The sequence below is a fragment of the Bacillus rossius genome, chromosome 7 (genome assembly GCF_032445375.1).
Source record: "Bacillus rossius redtenbacheri isolate Brsri chromosome 7, Brsri_v3, whole genome shotgun sequence".
In the NCBI taxonomy this organism is placed as follows: domain Eukaryota; kingdom Metazoa; phylum Arthropoda; class Insecta; order Phasmatodea; family Bacillidae; genus Bacillus; species Bacillus rossius.
The window spans coordinates 61,740,971-61,762,184 of NC_086335.1; the positions used below are offsets into that span (position 1 = coordinate 61,740,971).

The 21,214-nt window shown below is 41.1% G+C and overlaps 1 protein-coding gene across 1 annotated transcript; it reads left to right on the forward strand.

Moving 5' to 3' along the window:
* The first annotated feature begins 4,594 nt into the window (after window positions 1–4,594).
* On the forward strand, window positions 4,595–20,564 carry LOC134534586 (uncharacterized). Its single transcript, XM_063373068.1, has 4 exons — window positions 4,595–4,609; window positions 4,713–5,043; window positions 8,723–8,832; window positions 20,071–20,564. Exons 2-4 carry the CDS (start codon window positions 4,784–4,786, stop codon window positions 20,562–20,564), a joined length of 864 nt encoding a protein of 287 aa, XP_063229138.1. The 5' UTR covers window positions 4,595–4,609; window positions 4,713–4,783.
* Window positions 20,565–21,214: the final 650 nt, after the last annotated feature.

Here is a 21,214-nt window from a genome sequence, read left to right on the forward strand (position 1 = left end):
TCCAGATGTTCTTCTTTGTCTTCATAGCGTGTAAAGTTTGGTTCGTAAATAGGGACACCCAGTGGCGTAGCCAGGATTTGTGTATGGGGGGGTGTTAAGAAGCATGCCTCTCTCCCCCCCCCCTCCGTGTTAAAGTGGGGGGGGTCCGGGGTTACCCCCCCGGGAAAATTTGGATTTTAAGGTGTAAAATAGTGCTATTTTAGCAGTTTCCGGTACTTAAAATTAAATATTGTAATGGTAAATATTTTATTAATTTTTAATATGAAATTTGTTTGAGTGATGAATAAGAAATTTAATTAAAGATTTGGGGCTAAGGGGGGGGGGGGGGTTGAACCCCTAACCCCCCCCCCCCCCCGGCTACGCCCCTGGGGACACCTGTATTTCGCTGATTTCATTCCATGTCAAGGTATTTCAGGAAACACTGCAGCTTTTTCTAAGAGTCATGGCTAGAGACCGGAAAAAAATTCGCGGGTTCAATGACCTCCAGGATAAGACTCCAAATATCTTCTACACACTCGGGCAAATGCCAACTGTCCATTGGCTGCTGACTTGTGAGTCGTCTCGACTGGGTGGCCTGTGATTCGACACTTCTATGAGTGAGGGTCTCTAATTGGCCCTCAGTCCTCCAGATTAACAGTGAACCAATGGCAGAAGCAGCACTAAGGTATAATTATTTGAATTTTAGCATAACACGAAATGAATCCGCGAATTTTTCAGGTCTCTAGAAATGGCATATTGTGAGGATGCAGCAGTACGGTGACCACATTCTCATTGGCCCCGTCAAGAGCGGGACCACACCTCTCCCCGACCTCAGCCAATAACCACAGGAGAAAAGCTACAGTATTTTGTGAAATACCTTGACACGAAATGTATTCGCGAAATACAAGTGTCCCTATATCATAAAGAATACAATAAACGCATAAAACCTCTCATTACTAAGAGACCTGTAAAATTCGCGATTTCAAATCCCTAAAGGATAGACTCCATGATCATCTACGCAGTCGTGCGAATTACATCTGCTGATTGGTTACCGACTTGTGACAACTAATTCTTCTGTTTAAGATTTTTCATTGTCCCAGAGTCCTTCAGATAAACTGTGGCCCAGACACTGAAGCAAAATAATGTCACAAGTATTTGGACTCTATCCTATCGCGAAATGAATCCGCGAATTTTACAGGTCTCTACTCATTACTCTTAAAAATGTTCTACATTGTTTTCATTTCGTGTGAAGTTTGGTTCGTAAATAATATAACATACTCCAAAAAACCTCACATCACTCTTAAATATGTTCTTCTTGTTTTCATTACGTGTGAAGTTTGGTTCGTGGAGAATACAATAAACGCATAAAACCTCAGGCCACCCTTAAATATGTTCGTCTTGTTTTCATTACGTGTAATGTTTGGTTCATGGAGAATACAATAAACGTATAAAACGCATCACTGTTTAAAAAAAATTTCATCTTACAATTATGGATAGAGACCGGGAAATTCATAGATTCATTTCGCGATAGGCTGGAATCCAAACTTGTTCACGTTCATGATGCATCAGTGATTTGGACCAAAATTTACCCGAAGGTCTCTGAGCTAATGCAAAACCATCAAAAAAAGAATTATCGAATCACAAGCATTCCAGTTAAGAGGTGTCATGAGTTATGAATAGGGACCGGAAAAATTCGCGGGTTCAATGATATGTAGGATGAACTCCATAGTCAAATGCCACCCACTCATCGGCTGCTGTCTTGTGAGGCGTTCCAGCGAAGCAGCCTGTGATTCGATAAAGCTTTGGTTGGGTGTTTCTCATTGGTCCAGAGTCATCCAGGTGAGTTGTGAGCCAATATCAGAGGCAGCACTGAGGTAAAACTATTTGTATTTTAGCCTATCGCGATAATGAACTCGCGAATTTTTCCGGTCTCTACCCATAACGATAATAAAACAAAGTGTACAGAACATTGATAGAGGATATCGAAGTTTGGCAAACAGACCTGGTCAAACTACAGCAGAGTTTTCAGGAGCCAGTCCGGCACTGTCAGTTACGCCACACCGTCTTCTCTTGTTGCCCGCTCGCAGACCTCCGCCCCTGTCATTTTCAGCGCCAGTGCCCCTGGCGGGCAAAGCCGAGAAACGTTATTCCCGGTGTCGCCTAACGTTGCAGGTCGAGCAGCTGACGTCATTAGCGCTGTCTCTTGCTGTCTCGGGCCGCTGAGCCGACTCTTACTGTTACTGGGAAATGTCTGGTGGCGTCCCACGTCAACAGGAGTGTGGCGGATGCACGGGTTAGGATTTGTAACCGGTTTTTATAGTGACATGAATCAGGGCTTCCGAATCTTGTCGACGTCTTAGCCAGCAGAGACTGATGTGTAGGGACATGTATATTTCGCGATAGTATTTCGAGACCAGTGGAAATGACTGTTTCGTGATTGGTTGAGATTCTTTCAGTTTCGTGCCGACTTTCGGCACACCAATCACAGTCATTTTGTGTGGAAGAAAACGCGTCCTGTATGGCCCGGCCAAATGGGGCAAAGGCTTCTCTTGTATATGTCCGCCAATCACAAGGGTACAATAGCTATCGCAATCATGCCTTTTGCAGTCTGATGAGCGATAAGTATTTTCTCCAAAAAAATACTGAGAGTCAGATTCCAATTTTCTCGAATTATAATCTCAAATTCTAACCCGTGAGTGAACTTCGAATGTACCCCTTTAATCCGAACCTAGATGTAAAGTGTCAAAAATTAAATACTGTACAATCAAATGAAAAATACTAACTATGGTGTGAAACATTCTACCATTTAATTGGTTGTTTCGTGAACTAAGTTTCCAGAACTAATACGTAGTGTAATTTTATTTTAAAAAAATTACATGTTAAAAGTACAATATATTGAGAATTGATAACAGGATAGGTATGAGGGAAAAAAGACCTAGTAAACCTCAGAGGTTATTAATATGGACCGAAAAATTTCGCGAATACTTTTATTATATCATCTCGGATGATCTTGATTTTGAACTTTGGCCTTGACCTTTGACCTTCAAAATTAGCCAAAATTTACCTAAAATCGCCAAAATTAGCCAAAATCTCCATTTTTTAAATCCCGCCAAAAATTCTCAAAAATTCCTCAATTAAAAAATTAGGATTTCGAAAACCTCAGCGCCAGCCTTAGAAAGACCCCAAATTCCTAAAAACTGTTTAAGCATCCTTGTCTAAGGCCTCCGATAAGCCATTTCTTGGAATTAGGATACCATGACCGCCATTTTGAATTATGATGTCACCATTGCCATTTCCGTTACGGCCGCCAGTGCCAGTCCCAGGACATACTATCTATACTACTGTAATCCATCATAAAGGTAACTGAATCCGCTTATTTTTCTAGTTTAGTTATCAGAGGTGAATTTTTTGAATTCTTTTTTTTCTTTCGTTTTATTTAAATCCTCTCGGATATTCGTGAAGAAATAGTTCTCAAAACTTACAGATCTAAGAACTCTTTATATTAAATCATTTTCTCAGAATTGAAAGGTTAGTCGGTGAAACTAACTGTGGTACCTCATTCACCAGTTAAATTTTATTTATTTTGCATCTTGCAAACCATATGGTTAACATACATTAAACTTTCTGCCTAATTAGTCATGCTGTTCATTGCTGTGTGTGTTTGTTACGTCTTTCATGGTCATTAGGGTTCCAAAATGAGCTAATTTTGCAGTTATTTCTACTTCCCATATTACAGTAAATTACGGACAGCTCCTCATTGCGTCCAAAAAGGAAAATTTCCATTCTTGAAAAATACCCTCACATCTCTTGGAATCAAATCCGTGGTCTGATTAATGGATTGTTGTATTTCATGTCCATAAAATAATGTCTCAGTTATAAATTTCAATAATATCAACTGTAAGCGTTGTAGTGTGTTGATTCAAGGTCACAATTAAAGAGAAACTTAAACATTTTTAGATAAGGGCGTGAATGAGTACTGCTTTGTTGTTTTCTCGCTTTCAGCGCCACCTGCGCAAAATGGCTTGCTAAGAATAAATATGTAATTTCAGTTAAACGTGCGTTTCGTTTAATGTTTAAATGTGATCTTCCATGTGGCTAAGACATCCGCCGCTGGTCGCTATGACAGAGCTTTTTTCCACTGGCCTCCACGTTCATCTGACGTAACGCCATGCGATTTTTTCCTCCTCTTTGGGCCTTTATAAAAGATCGTGTCTACGTTCCGCCGCTACCTAATGGTTTACCAGAGTTGAGACACAGCATTGAAGAGGCTATTGCTTCCATTACTCCGGGCTTGTTAACCAAAGTGTGGGAGGAATTGGACTTTAGAATGGATGTGTGCTATTTAACTAACGGTGCACAATTTGATGTAGGCCCTATGATTTGTTGTAAACAGTCTAAATTAAACTGTTATGATATACCATTGAAACCAGGACATTCTATTATAGTTTCTTGACTGGTTCTGGAGTTAAAGGATCACGTTTGCGTGGAACCCCCGGGGGGGAGGCGACGACTGTTCCAAGCGGGCGACTTGTCGTCGCGCACGCTAATTGCCGAGGCCAACGCCACGTTATATAGCGTACCGAGGTGTTGCACGCAGAGTTATTTCTCACTCCTCTTCCCGATCTAGCAGGTGTGTGTTTCTTGTTGTCGTTAACCTAGCGTAATTTTCATACGGTTAAGGTTGAGCGGTGCAGGCTTGTGGAATCGGGGAAGGTGTCCCGGGGGAGTTACAGACGCTGGTCCACCGAGGTTCGGTGCGGCCACGGGTGGGACTCGTCCAGATGCGCGGAGGGACGGAGCTACCATGGCGTGGCGTCGCGCGAGGTGTCTCCTCCTGGCGCTGGGGTGCGTGACCTGTACGGGTGCCCGCGGCGGGGGCAGCGCCCTGGAAGACGACCTGGAGGCAGAGGGGTTCCTGCCCGTCGAGGGCCCCAGAGGGGACGACGGCGACGACGCGGCCTGCGGCGATGACTCCCGGTCCTGGGGGTGCGCCCGCGCCAGGCTCGCAGCCTCGCCGACGGACCCGCCGTCGCGAGGCCCGGCCGGAGACAACAGCATCGCGAGGTGGGTCGTCGACGTATGTGTCCCTGGCAGGGGCGTAGCCAGGGGGGGGGGGGTGTTTAGGGGTTCAAACCCCCTCCCTTAGCACATAATCTTTAATTAATTTTTTATTCATCACTCAAACAAATTTAATATTAAAATTAATAAAATTTTTACCATTACAATATTTAAATTTAAGAACCGAAAACTGCTAAAATAGCACTATTTTACACCTTAAAATCCTAATTTTCCCGCGGGAGGACCCCCGGACCCCCCGCTTTAATACGGGGGGGGGGGGGGCCATGCTTCTTAACACCCCCCATACACAAATCCTGGCTACGCCACTGGTCCCTGGTCCCTGGTGGCGGATTCAATAACCTCTAGGATAGCCTCTATTATGCTCTGCATTTCTCAAGCAAACACGCGTGTTCATTGGGTGCTAACTTGTGAGGCGTCTCCACTGGGTAGCTTGTGATTCGAGGCTTTTTTGGTCAATAGTCTGTCATTTGCCCAGGGAGATCCAGTTAAATTGCGAGCCAATAGCATAACCAGCAGAATTGTTCACATGTTTGAACTTTAGCCTGTCACGAAATGAATACGTGAATTTTTCCGGTCTCTACTGATGGCTAGGGACCGGAAAAATTCGCGGATTCAATGACATCTAGGATAGCCTCCATTACGCTCTGCATTTCTCAAGTAAACACGCGTGTTCATTGGGTGCTAAATTGTGAGGCGTCTCCACTGGGTAGCTTGTGATTCGACGCTTCTTTGGTCGATAGTCTCTCATTGGCCCAGAGAGCTCCAGTTTAACTGCGAGCCAATAGCAGAACCAGCATAATTGTACACATGTTTGAATTTCAGCCTATCACAAAATGAATCCGCGAATTTTTCCGGTCTCTACTAATGAAACGTCTGTGTCCCAACAACCTCTACACTCTACACTGCAACAAACATGTTAACTTTCAAATCCAACATGTCTTTACGGACGTCGATGCAACTGTCATTTTTTTGATGAAACAGAAACATTCATGTAAAGTTACATTTCTTTTTAAATTTTATATTTACGTGAAAACAATTGTATCACTACAAAATAGTGTTCGCATAAATACTAGATTCGGATTATCACACGTGATTTTATGCTTTGTGTTGTCCCAGACCTGCAATAGTTTAAGTCAAATGTAGAATATTCGATTATCATCGTGTCGATTTTCATTTTCATTACATATGCACCGTCTGTTATCGGTGTGCATTTAAAATTTTACTAATAATTGTAGGTGTACTATTTATAAAATATCTTATAAATATGTTGTGAAAATTAAGTCAAACATTACAGAAAAAATAATGCGATAGAAATAAAATGAAACATAATTAACTTGTGTTTAAGAGAAACGTGGGCCCTTAGAGGCGTTCAAATAACACACAACAATGATGTGTTAAAAAGAGAGGTACTACTGGCTCGCTGTAGGAAAGGTTTTGATGGAGTTTAAAAACTGACGAAAACTAGCTTCTGCTGAGCAGCTTAGGTTCCCCCCTCCCTTCTTTGACAACGGAGAGGGGAGTGACGGAAATTCTCTGTCGCAAAGAAGGGAGGGGGGAACCTAAGCTGTGCAGCAGAAGCTATTTTTCGTCAGTTTTTAATCTCCATCAAAACCTTTCCTACAGCGAGCTAGTAGTACATTTATTTATTCGTGAAAAGATTTCAAGACCAACTAACTGTGTGTATTGTAGCATTGTCTTTGTTTCGTGGATGCCTGGATTTATTTCAGGTGCATTTCTGTTGTCAGCAATCATAGTCATCCAGTGCGGAAGCAAACGCGTTTTGAATGGTGCAGCCAGTTTTCTCTTGCAGTCGGCAGCCAATTACAAAGGAACAATCTTTACACGGAAAATAATTTTCTCTTCGGAAACCAGTTGCCAAGAAAAAAAAATTTTTTTTACAACACATGGCTACTGTTATTTTTACATATATTAAATACTTTTTTCTAAATAATGAAAATTTTCTTACAAAAATTGACACATGCTTTATATTTTATTTTTTTTATTTAAGAATATTATTTTAAGTCGTGGAAAAAAATTATATAGGCCTACTATTCAACAATTTGACTATTTTGTTTTACCGTGCTTATTAAATCCGAACTCAGTATTACTCTGAGCCCTATTGTGTAGTTTTTTCATGTAAACGTACAAATTTACAAATATTTGTAATTTTACAAAAAAAATAAGTCACAGTGTAGCGCAGGCACACCTCATTGCATTCTAATTAGGGATCTTTTTTTTTTCGCGGTAAATAAATGCCCCTATATGTCCGTAGTTAACTGGTGTAATAGTGTCGCTACACACCGTCAGGGCGCACCAGTGTTGGATATCAAGTGTCTTGCGCAGCGATCTGAGCTGAACATGACATTCATCAGGACGAACCTCACCCTCGTATAAAGGACTCGCTTAAACCACAACCTCCTTGACACTACTAATAATATTTGACGACCCCAGAGAATCATTAAAAGAGCTTGTTTTGTTTTACATTAGTGTTGGCATTGAAATTACGTGTATTGTGTTTCTTTTGTACACCAGGGCTCATGTCTATGTTTACCTTTTCCTCTTTAAAGAGATGAATTATTTGTTTTTGTCCTTATGTTCTTTACGAATTATCATACAGAAATGATCCACAAAAAAATATAATTTATTACCGAACAAGTCATAAAGTTGCTGTTTTATATTTGGGATGATGAAATTACATATATTTTTTCTATTACGCAAAAAACGTTTCTGCTGTATATGTTCATGCTAAGGGTGTTTTTTTTATGCTTTATAACTTGAACGTCCAACCCAGCTTTATGATAAGCAATTGGGATTTCATATATTAACTGTTGATCTATAGCTTCTATCACATTTTATTGCTTGATATTACAGAAAAATCCCCTGTATTTTTTTTGTTTTACATTTTCAGTGAGATTGCGATATTCAGGCAATGTTCTTCGCATTCATACAGATATATATTCTAGACTCTCTGTTTGGGTCAAACGTGTTAATGATGGTTGTATAGTTTAGAGACCGGAAAAAATCGCGGGTTCAGTGACCTCCAGGATAGTCTCCGCGATCCTCTACACACTCGGGCAAATGCCACCTGTTCATTGGCTGCTGACTTGTGAGTCGTCTCTACTGGGTAGCCTGTGATTCGACACTTCTATGAGTGATGGGACTCTAATTGGCCCTCAGTCCTCCAGTTTAACAGCGAACCGATATGGCAGAAGCATCACTGAGGTGCAATTATTTGAATTTTTAGCATCACGCGAAATGAATCCGCAAATTTTTCAGACCTGAAAAATTCGCGATTTTTATTTCGTGTTATGCTAAAATTCAAATAATTATACCTTAGTGCTGCTTGTGCTATTGGCTCACTGTTAATCTGGAGGACTGTGGCCCAATTAGAGACCCATCACTCATAGAAGTGTCGAATCACAGGCCACCCAGTAGAGACGACTCACAAGTCCCCAATGGACATTTGGCATTTGCCCGAGTGTGTAGAGGATATTGGAGTCCATCCTGAAGGTCATTGAACCCGCGAATATTTCCGGTCTCTAATAGTATGGAAAGACGTGTGCGCGGGAGAGTGTCGCGCGGCTGGGACGTGTGTGTGGGTGAGTGATTGTGGTCTGGGGAGGACACCCGACTGAGACCCGGGGAACCGGGTGTCGCGCCGCAGGTACCTGGACGACGGCGCGCGGACGCAGCTGTGGTCGTGGGCGCAGCGGCTGCTGGAGGCGTCGACGGGACAGCCAGGGGACGCCGAAGACCCGCACGATGAGAGCAGAGGTGACGGGGAGTAACAGGCGATTTGCCTAACGGCGAATTGCCTAACGGCATTTTGCTAATGGCGATTTGCCTAACAGCGTTTTGCCATCCTAACCTAACCTAACCTAACCAAACATAACTTACCTAAGCTAAGCTAACCTAACCTAAGCTAACCTAAGCTAAGCTAACCTAAGCTAACCTTACCTAACCTAACGGCGTTTGCATATCAGTGGTTTGCCTAACGGCGTTTTGCCTAAAATTAGGCAAAACGCCTTTAGGCAAAACGACACATGCCCGTGACGGGGAAGCCTTTATTTCACAGACGAGAGAGCCACACCCGAAGTTACCCCAAGTTCATGCTCGCTTTTTTTTTATTTTTCCGCACCACCTCAGGTGTATTTATTCGGGTGAAGAAAAACAAATTCGCGGGCATTCATTCTCCAAATGAGCTGGTTTAACTTATAAGATGTCATTCTTAAAATTAGCAAGAAGTAATTTAAAGAATTATTCAGTAGGTTAGCTACATTATAAATACTTTAAAACATTGTGGATGGTTGGTTATATTAGGTAAGTATAGCTACATTAATAAATATACTGTAAAATAATTTTATGGTTGCTTAGCAAATAACTTTTTAATATGTAGCTATTCAGCGCTAGGAAACCGTTTACATGATTTAACAGTGTCTTTAATGTAGCTGTCCTAACCAAATCAACCGTCCACAATGTTTTAAAGTATTCATAATGTAGCTGACCTAACCTAATTGACCATTAGTTATCATGATTTGTCCAAAATAAACATTCACGGACACGCGGCAAACGAAAAATATGGCTTCTTCCGCACCAATGCACAGATGTATGTTAACGAATAAACGGCGATTTGTCGTAAACGTGTTTGGAATTTCGTATCTCCGCAAGTTGTATTAAATAGAGGAAATTTTGTAGCACAAAATAAAAGTGTTCCCTAATTTTTAATATTACTTACAATGAACAAAAAAACCCCGAAGATGCACGATCGGGCGCTTGGCTCTCTCGTCTGTGAAAATAAGGCTTTCCGATGTGACGCCTGTCCACGCACGCGCAGCTCAGCTCCCAGGTCCAGACCATGACTGCGTTCCGGTTATTAACTTCCGCGAGGAATCACATTCATGCATGATGATCATTTTTAATTCCCTTATTTCTTAACAAGTTTTTAAATTTTTAAAATATATGCATTCCAGATGACATTACAATAATTTCATGACTATAACTTGTAGACAGAGAATTTTGGGAGAGTTGGGAAGGGGGGGTGGAGTTTTGTCAGAGAGGCAAAAAATCACTACTTTTGATCTTTGGGCGATAATCATGCTTAATGTGCTTGGTGGGAAATTTGCTCGGAATCAACTGTCCTCTCAGTGGTAAAGTAAGGGGGGTAGTGGTCAAAACCATAAAATTTCATATATCGATTCTCTTTAGATTGTGAGTGTTTTTTTCGAGCTATTCGGGGGCCTCAGTTGTTTTTAATAAGCTTCAAATAAGAATCAAGTAATAAACAAAAAAATGATTTTTTATGGAAAAAAGCTAGTGGTGCTTGATATCAGTTGTCTTAAATTTTCTACCACTAATGGCTAGTCTTTAGGACAGAGTCAATATTAAAATGGAAGAAGAGAGCACCCCATGCTTTTTTTCATTAAAATTTATTGTTTTGTTTATTACTTTATTCTTATTTTAAGCTTATAAAATCATAACATTATACAGAGTCGTAGTCCATTATAACGCTGTTGAACACATTACTTAAATTTAAAGATTTTTTATACATATTACCCAAACAAAATAAGTTTTTTTTTTAGGAAAATTAACACTCACAAAAGCAAACATTTGCGTAAATTCTACTAGTCTCTTTATGCTACTTGGGGTATATTTACTACATTAGCCATAGGTATAAAAAAATATTAAATCAAAATAAATCATTCAAAAATCTAAACTATCAAAAAATAAAATATAACAGCTATTAACTATTTAATTATTACATAACTAACTATACTGCTGCTAAACTTCTTCGGTGTGTTCTTACTGCTGGTGCCAGTACCATTAATAGTACTCGTTTATTTATATATAGACCCTTTTGTTGTGTGTGTGTTGTCGGGACGATATACACTGGCTGTCATCTATTTTTCAAAATATATATATAGACATATATATATGTGTCAATGGTACTGTTATGCTCTTGTACTCTGACCCTTAGAAACATGCAAAAAAAAAATGTTATTTATCATAAAACACACACTCTTGGACACAGGTAGCTAGGTAACATATATCAACACATAGGGATAGAATTCAGGTTTTTATTAATAATAAAAATTGCTATTCATCAGGGACAACTAACATATGTGTAGAGATAAAAATCAATATTAATATAATTAGATAAAAAAAATCACAGAAAAACAATCCTAACGATACTGAACATGACTCGTGGATATACGCTTATGTAAATTAAACATCAGGAAAATACGTAGCACACATGAATCGTTCAGAAAAGTTCGTTAGTGTATGTTTAGAAAATCTATCAAATGATATTTTTACGGACGCATTCTTACATAACAGAAAAATGTTTGAAATCATAGCACAATTAATAATTAGTATGATTACTGTTTATGTTTATATTTGGGTTCGTATTTGCCTTGACTTAACTCAGTTTATATGGTAGAGACACGAAACTTGTACTCCCATTTCACCTCTGGGTATCACGAAATAAAATAATAATTTAAATCTTGGAACTAATAATTCATGACGTAGTTCAGGATAATTGACACCTTTTACGTGAAAACTAATCAGTTTTTAGTCAAATCGGAGTTATTTACGACGAAATTACATACAGCTGGGTATGTCTATGGGCGATACAAAATGCAAGATCTTTACTTACAGATTTTCACTCCTAATAACATATCCGTCAGAATATGCCCTTATAATCTTACACATTATTTATTTATACGTCGTTTAAGCTCATCCTGAGTGTCGGATGGCATAATCTAGCTAGCTATATTTTAAATTTAAAATAGGCCTCGCGCCTTTGCGTCGGCATCAGACGCCTTCATACAACCAACCTCTTAATTAATACGTTCTAGACGCCTCACATCTAAAACACGGCCTCTCATTGGCCGAAACCAAAATCGGTTAGCGTAATTTACAATATAAATACCGTAAATAACACTTATTAATACAATTGAAAACACAAAAATGCGGTAAATTTAAAACGAAAATTTCCAACAATGAAAATTTCTTTAAGTAATACCCCGAATAAAATCATCGTTTATTCGTTAAGTTCATTAGTCCTTAGAGGGGTATACTCAATTGACTGTCCATATAAGTCCATTTCAGGTCATAGAGCATAGCTCTCGTAGATATACATAATTAATAAAAACTATATTTAAATAACTTTTTCGGGCGAACAATATACAAATTAAATAATAAAATTTCATAATAATAATAATAACAATCAAAATAATAAGACTTTATAAATAATAGTATCATTAAAATAAGTCATAACTTTCTGTGCATTATGAAAATAGTAACAGCACAGAATTGCCGCCCTTGTCAATCATATTGAACTGCAATCGTTGACCTGTTCAAAACAGTACAATGTGATTGGCAGTTTACCGTCTCTCTCGCACTGTGTACAACGAATAGCCTTGTCGCCTAGCGGCGCGCGCACCACACATAAAAAAAAACTTGGAGCGACCGAGCTCCTTCTTCTCCTCCTTTTTATTTATTTTTTTTCTATCGTCCTTTCGACCGTTACACCAGACAATTCGCGCAATTTTAATCACTTTGCATCGTGTCGTCGCCGCTAGCAGACCTGCGCTCGAATGGTCCACGGGTTTTCCCGCGCAAAATCTTCTCTGCTGGACCTGCTACAGCTCTCCGACGACGTCTACTCCCTTGAGCCGCTCCTGTTGAGAGGGACGTGGGAGGACATATTTACTGTAAGTAGCAATCTCATATGGCTGTAACGGGTGTATGTACATGTGAGTCAACAATGTGACGTTCTCCAGGACACGTCATGGCAGTGGATCAACGTCCACCCGCGGTGCAAACGACATCCACGGCGGCGGCTGAGGAGGCATCGGGACAGCGCCCGACCTCAAAGCGGCCAACACCAACACCTGCTCCACACCAGACGTCGGCGGGTTTGGCGTGTGGCGGCTCGCAGTACCGGACACCACGGCTCCTAGCTCCGCGGCGAACATCTGCAGCGGCGGACTGCGGCTGCAGCTGCCGCCCTAACTCACGAACACGTGAGAGGCGGCGTCGGGACGTCTGCGGTGCTGCTCGTGTCGGCGGAACCGCCCCTTCTCACAAGGACGCACTCGTCGGGTCCCATCACTGATAGGTACACAGCCGTTGCGAACCGTATTGTGTACGTTTTAACTAACAAGTGTCCCGGTCTTTAAACAGTCTTAAAACTCTTCACTCATGTGTGAATCGTGCACTTGTAACGCACGAATGTCGGCAGGCTAAGACATCTTCTGTGCTTAACGTAGCCTATCCACAAGCCAGTTCAGTATAAACTAACTCTATTTAAACAAATAGTAACTAATGGGTTCAAATAACATCAGATATTAAATAATAAGTATAGTAACTTAGGCTAAACATTCAATAACTTTCAAAGTGAAATTGTTACATCTTAACAATAGGTATCATTAGCTAGATAACATTCAAGCATAACTAACTAAACTGATTTTCATGTTAATGAAATGGTTTGTTTACATCATTGTTAAGCATCCTTATGCCTTCAGGTTGTACCTGTTTTATTCTATGTACAATTTCATTATGCATCTCGTACATTTCCATAAGCATCATCTCACAATCTTTCATAACTTCATAATATCAACAATTGATAAAATTAATAATTCTCACTAACATCTCATATCATATACATAAAATCATATTTGCAATATCACTTCAAGGAACATTTCATATATTACATCATTAAAAGCATTTGTTTATGTTAGCAAACAAATCAACAATAGTTTGGATTTCGTTTAAGTACACGCATCATGTGTAACTTGTGCTTGGAAAGGGAACGCACAGTGTTTCCTTTTTTTTTATCTCTCTTTTATCGCAGCTTTTCGCTCGGCGAAGGCGGCCTTTCTTTTTCTTTTATTTTACTCGAGTGTCTGGTGAACTTTTATTTCTACCATTTCTCGCAAGGTAGTATTTTTTTTCTGTAATCAGCTGGGTTCTCATATAACGCAAACAGCTGTTTGGAAAGTGTATAGCAGTCTCCCTCTCATCTCAACCATTAGTTTCGTTTTCAGGCATCCGATGCGGGCTTCGCAGGATCCTGACTGTGTATTCATATCATTCAGAAATTTCTCTGATAGGAATTGTTTCTTGTTAAAATCACTTGAGATTCATGATCTCGATGAAAAGGATAATTCTATCCTGACAAAGCCAAGTGAAACAAAAAAAAATGCTTTCATGATAGCTTGCAAATTTTTTTATTTTTTATTTTTTTTTCTTTTCTGGCTGGCTCAATTTTGCAGTAACTTAGTACTTGTTTATAATACAGCCTGCTGACATTTATTGCAACAGTGTACTAAGTCCGCGACATAGTTGTTAGACATTGAGTTTTTCAGGTCTTCGTTTGACATCATATTCGCCTACTCGACGATTACAAACATAAACAAACAAAATCTCAAGTTCCACGTTGAATGAAATTAAAGTCTTTTGTATAGGTTTTTTTTTTCACAATAAATAACACAAAGTCGTTCGTATATACCGTGTTATCATTTCATAAATATCATTATTTAAAATAACCAAATGAAATTAATTTAAAGAAATAGCTTTCTAATACTGAGTGGATTTGTATGCGAAAGGAATGCATACTTTTCTACTCTGCATTCAGGGCAGAATGCAACCCTATGAGATCGTTTGCAAAGCTCTACTTCAATCATAGAATTCGTGTAAAACAAAAGTATTACATTTGCAAAAAAAAAGAATATTTTTTTTTTTATCTTCTTCTGCAGCAGTGTTTGATAACAGAAAATGATAAATCTCGGCGATTCTTAATAAATTCAGTGGTGTGTTGTGCTTCGGAAAAAATGGAGTAACCACATCAGTAATTCAAGGTAACCTTATCATTATTATTGTTATGCTAGTAGTTGCAAAGTGTTCATGTGCTTCTTAGATGCTTTGTAGAACAGTGCTCACCCATGTTTACACAGCTAGGCCATACTTCTCTCACACAAGTTAGTCGACAACACATAAGCTTGACATTTCTTTTTGCTAGTTAGTATGATAGTACTTACAGATAGGCGCATCTCATTACACAGATTCAGATATTACTGTTAGTGAACTTATACTCACACGAAGAATAATGCAGACCAACTGACAAACAATATTATACACATAATACACTATTAAATTCGAAGATTCATTACATCTGTGTGGGTGGCATTTCACTTCACCTCACTACAGGCAATAATAAGCGGGAATTGCACTTCCGCATCGACGCGACGATAATGTACCAAGCGGGTATCACACTTCCGCTACACATTAGGTACCTGTCAGTGGTTGCAATACGCCTCACATGGCGTATCAAATTACACAGTAACCATTTAATACCTTTCACATTTATACTGGTCAGGTCCTGGCTCTGACCTAGACATTCCGATTGCGCTCAGCTGTTATAGTACCTATACTCGTACTATACAGGTGTTTCACTAGCTTGTGCCGAACTTGTTCACTGGGACACAGGTTTCTTGTAGGCTCTCAACTGCGAAATATTATACCGGCCTACTGGTCGGCCTGTAGATGGGTCTTCCAGAGCATAACAGTTCTCTTGAACTATGTCAGTTATGACATATGGTCCGTCGAAAAGCAAAAATAATTTCCTGGTGACATTCTCCCATGCCTTGCTGACAGGAGATGTTTTCTTGAGCACAAGGTCGCCGAGATTAAATTTAGACAATTTGGATGCTGGTTTCCTTCTTCTTCGTACATCAGCTTCTGCTGTGAGCTTCATCCTTACGAATGCTTCCACTTCTTCTCCGGTGGGTAGTCTTGTCCTTTCGGGCTCCTTGTCACAATGGGGTATAAATTCAGGGTTGATCGTACAGAGATCCTTAATAGTTTAACGTGCCAGTGTTGGCACGTCCACCTGGAGCTGGTGATCTGGCTCCTTCTTGACGATTCCACTGTCGGTTCCCTGCTGCTTCAGACACAGCAGCTTTGAATTCTGCTGCCACCTGATTTGCTGGTCCCTGGTTGTAGTACGTCGTCTGCTGAGATGTAGACGGTGCAGCAAATGGTGGTGGGAATGTTGTCATCTGTGTGTTCCGGTTGTATGAGAGGTGGCTGTTCTGGGCATGGCCGCCACTTGTCTCGTGAGTCCTGGGGGCATAGTGGTATGGCGGGCGGTAGTCCTCAGGTTTGCCGTTGTAGCGGGGCTCGTCGGTACGGCGGTACTTCTTGCAGTACTCCAGCTCGTCTTCTGACGATGCTCTCCGGCGGCGGTCTGCTGACTCCCTGGGTGGCCGTGACTCTGGCGAGAATGATCTTCGCTTGTTGTGTCGGTAGTCCCCCTGCCTCCGGCGGTGGTTTGCTTCGTCATCGCTGTGGTAATTCCTGGAGTTGGACCACCACGTCTTTCTCTTGTAATAGGGGGTCTTCCTGTAGCCTGTCTGGTATTGATCGTTCCGGCTAGGTCCTCCTCCTCTTGGCTGCCAGTTCATTGTGTTTACCGCTGCCTGTCTGAGCTCCTTGGGTTTTCCCTCGCGATTCTGCCAGTAGTTGTGGACTGGCTGTTGTCGGTGGGGCTGTGATACCCTCTCACTCTCCTCCTTGGTATTGGGTGCTCTGTCCATTTTCTCAAGTTTATCATAATTGAGAAGGCGCTCGCGGAACTCTGTCACATCACGGTACGGCAGGCCTGACAACTGCTTCTGATACTTGAGTGGAAGCTGCGTGAGGATGGCCGCGATGAATTCATCATCCGTCATGGGCTGATCCAAGTAGCGTGTCTTCTCAAACATTGCTGATAGATGCGCTTCCAAGGACGCGCACTTCCTTGGGTCATACTTCTCCGTGTGAAGCTGTGCACGGAGGTGACTCTGTATTCGGATGTTCCAATACTGGTTGTGGAACAGGGACTGGAACTGGGCGTAACTATGCGTTGATGCACTCAGCATCTCCCACCAGTAAAATGCCGGTCCTTTCAGGGCGCTGTTGAGACACTTCAGTATCTCTGTATCTCTCAAATGAAAGGTTGAGGTGTATTCCTCAAATCTTTTCAGAAAACGGATGGGGTTCTCTGTAGCTCTGCCAGCAAACGTGGGCATAGCTTCTGCCCAATGCTTAGCTGGATGGTGCATGAGCGTGGCCGCATCAATGTTGGATGGGCTCAATACAGGGGTTTCTCTGGGCAGATCCATTTGAACGGTAGGATGATTGTGGATGGGTAGCAGTGGAATTGTGTACATCTCACTGGGGTACGGTTGCCTGTCTACTGGGGCAGTCGGTACAGTTGACACAGGGGCTGTGTGTGACGGTACATGAGCTTGGCGGTCAGCTGACTCACTCCTGGGACTGGGGTGTACACTAAGGTGCTCGATTCTATCTCGTAGTGTGGCAGTAGCCACCTCCATGTCCTCCAGTCTATGTTCGAGATGCTGGAGATGTCCTCGCACCTCCTCCCTAGCACTAGCTTGTCCCTGGTGTTCATTTGAGATCATGTTTCGTATGGATGTTACATGAGTCTCCAGACTGTCCACACGACTACTGTTCTGTGATACCTGCTCAGATATCTGCTGGACCTGTTCGTGTTGCTGGGCCAGCCTAACCTCAATGCTGTGTTCCAGGCTCTTTAATCCTGAGTTGGTCTGATCCCTCAGCGCTCCCAACTCAGTCGTAAGCCGCCCCATTTGAGTATTGTTCTGTTCTAATTTCGCATTTAGTTGAGTATTACTCTGCCGTAATAATTGCATGAGTGCTTCCAGTGTCACAGGTGATGTAGAAGTATTATCTGGCAATGGTGTGATGTTAGGGACAGTGGCCTCCCTTTCCTCCTGCTCCCCTGTTGCTGGTGACGTGGGCCGCCCTAACCTCTCAGCCACGGTGGTAGAGTGATCACTAGGTCCCTCCACACAAGTGTTCCCTGGTGAACCCCCTGCTGATGATGTCGCCGTGTCACTTCCTGAATTCCCTGTGTTATCGCAGTCTTCACACATACTGTCATGCCTACTCCTGAGCGAGTATGTGGGGTGGTTGTGTGCCATGTTATTATAATGGATTAGATACACAATGCAGGATCAAATGACAACTTGAATTAAGGTGCGACAACTCAGTGTCAACACACTCGGGCCCCACGTTTATGTGCGCCACTTTCTATACTATACTGCTGCTAAACTTCTTCGGTGTGTTCTTACTGCTGGTGCCAGTACCATTAATAGTACTCGTTTATTTATATATAGACCCTTTTGTTGTGTGTGTGTTGTCGGGACGATATACACTGGCTGTCATCTATTTTTCAAAATATATATATAGACATATATATATGTGTCAATGGTACTGTTATGCTCTTGTACTCTGACCCTTAGAAACATGCAAAAAAAAAAATGTTATTTATCATAAAACACACACTCTTGGACACAGGTAGCTAGGTAACATATATCAACACATAGGGATAGAATTCAGGTTTTTATTAATAATAAAAATTGCTATTCATCAGGGACAACTAACATATGTGTAGAGATAAAAATCAATATTAATATAATTAGATAAAAAAAATCACAGAAAAACAATCCTAACGATACTGAACATGACTCGTGGATATACGCTTATGTAAATTAAACATCAGGAAAATACGTAGCACACATGAATCGTTCAGAAAAGTTCGTTAGTGTATGTTTAGAAAATCTATCAAATGATATTTTTACGGACGCATTCTTACATAACAGAAAAATGTTTGAAATCATAGCACAATTAATAATTAGTATGATTACTGTTTATGTTTATATTTGGGTTCGTATTTGCCTTGACTTAACTCAGTTTATATGGTAGAGACACGAAACTTGTACTCCCATTTCACCTCTGGGTATCACGAAATAAAATAATAATTTAAATCTTGGAACTAATAATTCATGACGTAGTTCAGGATAATTGACACTTTTTACGTGAAAACTAATCAGTTTTTAGTCAAATCGGAGTTATTTACGACGAAATTACATACAGCTGGGTATGTCTATGGGCGATACAAAATGCAAGATCTTTACTTACAGATTTTCACTCCTAATAACATATCCGTCAGAATATGCCCTTATAATCTTACACATTATTTATTTATACGTCGTTTAAGCTCATCCTGAGTGTCGGATGGCATAATCTAGCTAGCTATATTTTAAATTTAAAATAGGCCTCGCGCCTTTGCGTCGGCATCAGACGCCTTCATACAACCAACCTCTTAATTAATACGTTCTAGACGCCTCACATCTAAAACACGGCCTCTCATTGGCCGAAACCAAAATCGGTTAGCGTAATTTACAATATAAATACCGTAAATAACACTTATTAATACAATTGAAAACACAAAAATGCGGTAAATTTAAAACGAAAATTTCCAACAATGAAAATTTCTTTAAGTAATACCCCGAATAAAATCATCGTTTATTCGTTAAGTTCATTAGTCCTTAGAGGGGTATACTCAATTGACTGTCCATATAAGTCCATTTCAGGTCATAGAGCATAGCTCTCGTAGATATACATAATTAATAAAAACTATATTTAAATAACTTTTGCGGGCGAACAATATACAAATTAAATAATAAAATTTCATAATAATAATAATAACAATCAAAATAATAAGACTTTATAAATAATAGTATCATTAAAATAAGTCATAACTTTCTGTGCATTATGAAAATAGTAACAGCACATAACTAATCTTCAAAATTTTATTATTTTATAAAACAAAATTTTTTTTAGAAAATCTTGAATACAGTATATTTTTACTTTATTTTTAAAAAAGCTATCTTAATTTCTTTGCCATATAATGATACGTTCAACGCTCAAATTTCACAGTTTTCCTGTGACGACGAGACGACTGCACACCAGTTTAGAGCTTTGCGCTTAGAGGCTGTACCGCACTAGAAGCACCAGCGAGCGTCGCCCTTATCATCCCGCCTCACTAACACTTTTACACCCCGACTAGAAGGCCCCTTAATATGTTTATTTATTCTTGGTGTTGCGTGCGAGCTATATTTAAAAAAAAAAATTCTGTTCCAGGGATGAAAGGAATGATGAACGACTCCTCGGACTCGGACATGAAGGCCATGAAGATGAAGCTGAAGGACAAGATCAAGCAGAAGATCAAGGAGAAGATCAAGGAGAAGATGAAGGAGAAGGCGGGCAAGAACAAAGTGACCATGATGATGACGGCGGCTGGAGCCATGGGCATGATGGCGACCAGCATGCTCATCTTCATGGCGAAGAAGTCGGTGATCGTGTCGCTGATGACCTTCGTGCTGATGGCCATGTCGATGCTGAAGAAGGGCGGCGGCGGCGGGGGCGGCGGCGGGGGCGGCAAGTGCGGGCCGTGCGTGTGCAACTGCAAGGGCCCCGGGGGCGGCGGCGGCTTCAGCGCGGGCAAGGCCGGAGGCGGCGGGGGCGGCGCGGCCAGCTACTACAAGTCGTACCGCCGCCGCGGCAGCGCAGACCGCAGGCCGGAGGAGGCGGCGGCGTGGGTGGGGAGCGACCTCAGGAGCAAGCGGGACGAGTGACCCTTCGACGGAACTCACGAACTGGTGGGAACTACCGTGAATCACAGAAACTGGGCCATTATTGGAGCCACGATTACTCAGTGCGTTTATAATTCAACCAACAACGTGGAGCATATGTACACACGAAGGTTGTCTGAAATGTTTCCGACCTCAAAATTTTGTTGACCAGTTCTGCCATCTTCATGTTAAAGTTCGGAAACTTCTCATACAACCCTCGTATGTTTCCAGTATACTTTCCTGCCCATTTAGCTAATCCGCGAAATTATCGAAGCTCTATACACACTTGGAGCAGTTATAAAACGGTTCTCCAATGCAAAGCCACTTACTTATTTGCAGTAGTTTTTTTAGCTGTTTCATATTGTAAGCCGTAAGTACCGTGGAAGTACCTTTGACGTGACCACACCGGCTATTATGACTCACGTGTGTGGTTGGATTGTGTGATAGAGAAAAAAAACAAACCAAACAATTATATTCGTGCGCTAGCAGAAGCTTTGTGGTGACTTCACGGCTTCTTCTAGCTGGTGAAAACATTTTGTTTCCTCTTACAGGCGTGTCTGAAGTCCAAGCATAGCAGCATATCTGGATGGTGGGCAGTATGTCCGTACGCTCCTTCTACACTGTAAAAACATTTTCCTTGGACACTTAGTTGC

Excerpts from the sequence above, each read along its gene's own strand:
- LOC134534586 (XM_063373068.1), top strand. The coding sequence starts at position 4,784 with ATGGCGTGGCGTCGCGCGAGGTGTCTCCTCCTGGCGCTGGGGTGCGTG. Across the intron at positions 5,044-8,722 it reads GGAGACAACAGCATCGCGAG|GTACCTGGACGACGGCGCGC; the intron begins GTGGGTCGTCGA and ends GTCGCGCCGCAG. Across the intron at positions 8,833-20,070 it reads CCCGCACGATGAGAGCAGAG|GGATGAAAGGAATGATGAAC; the intron begins GTGACGGGGAGT and ends ATTCTGTTCCAG.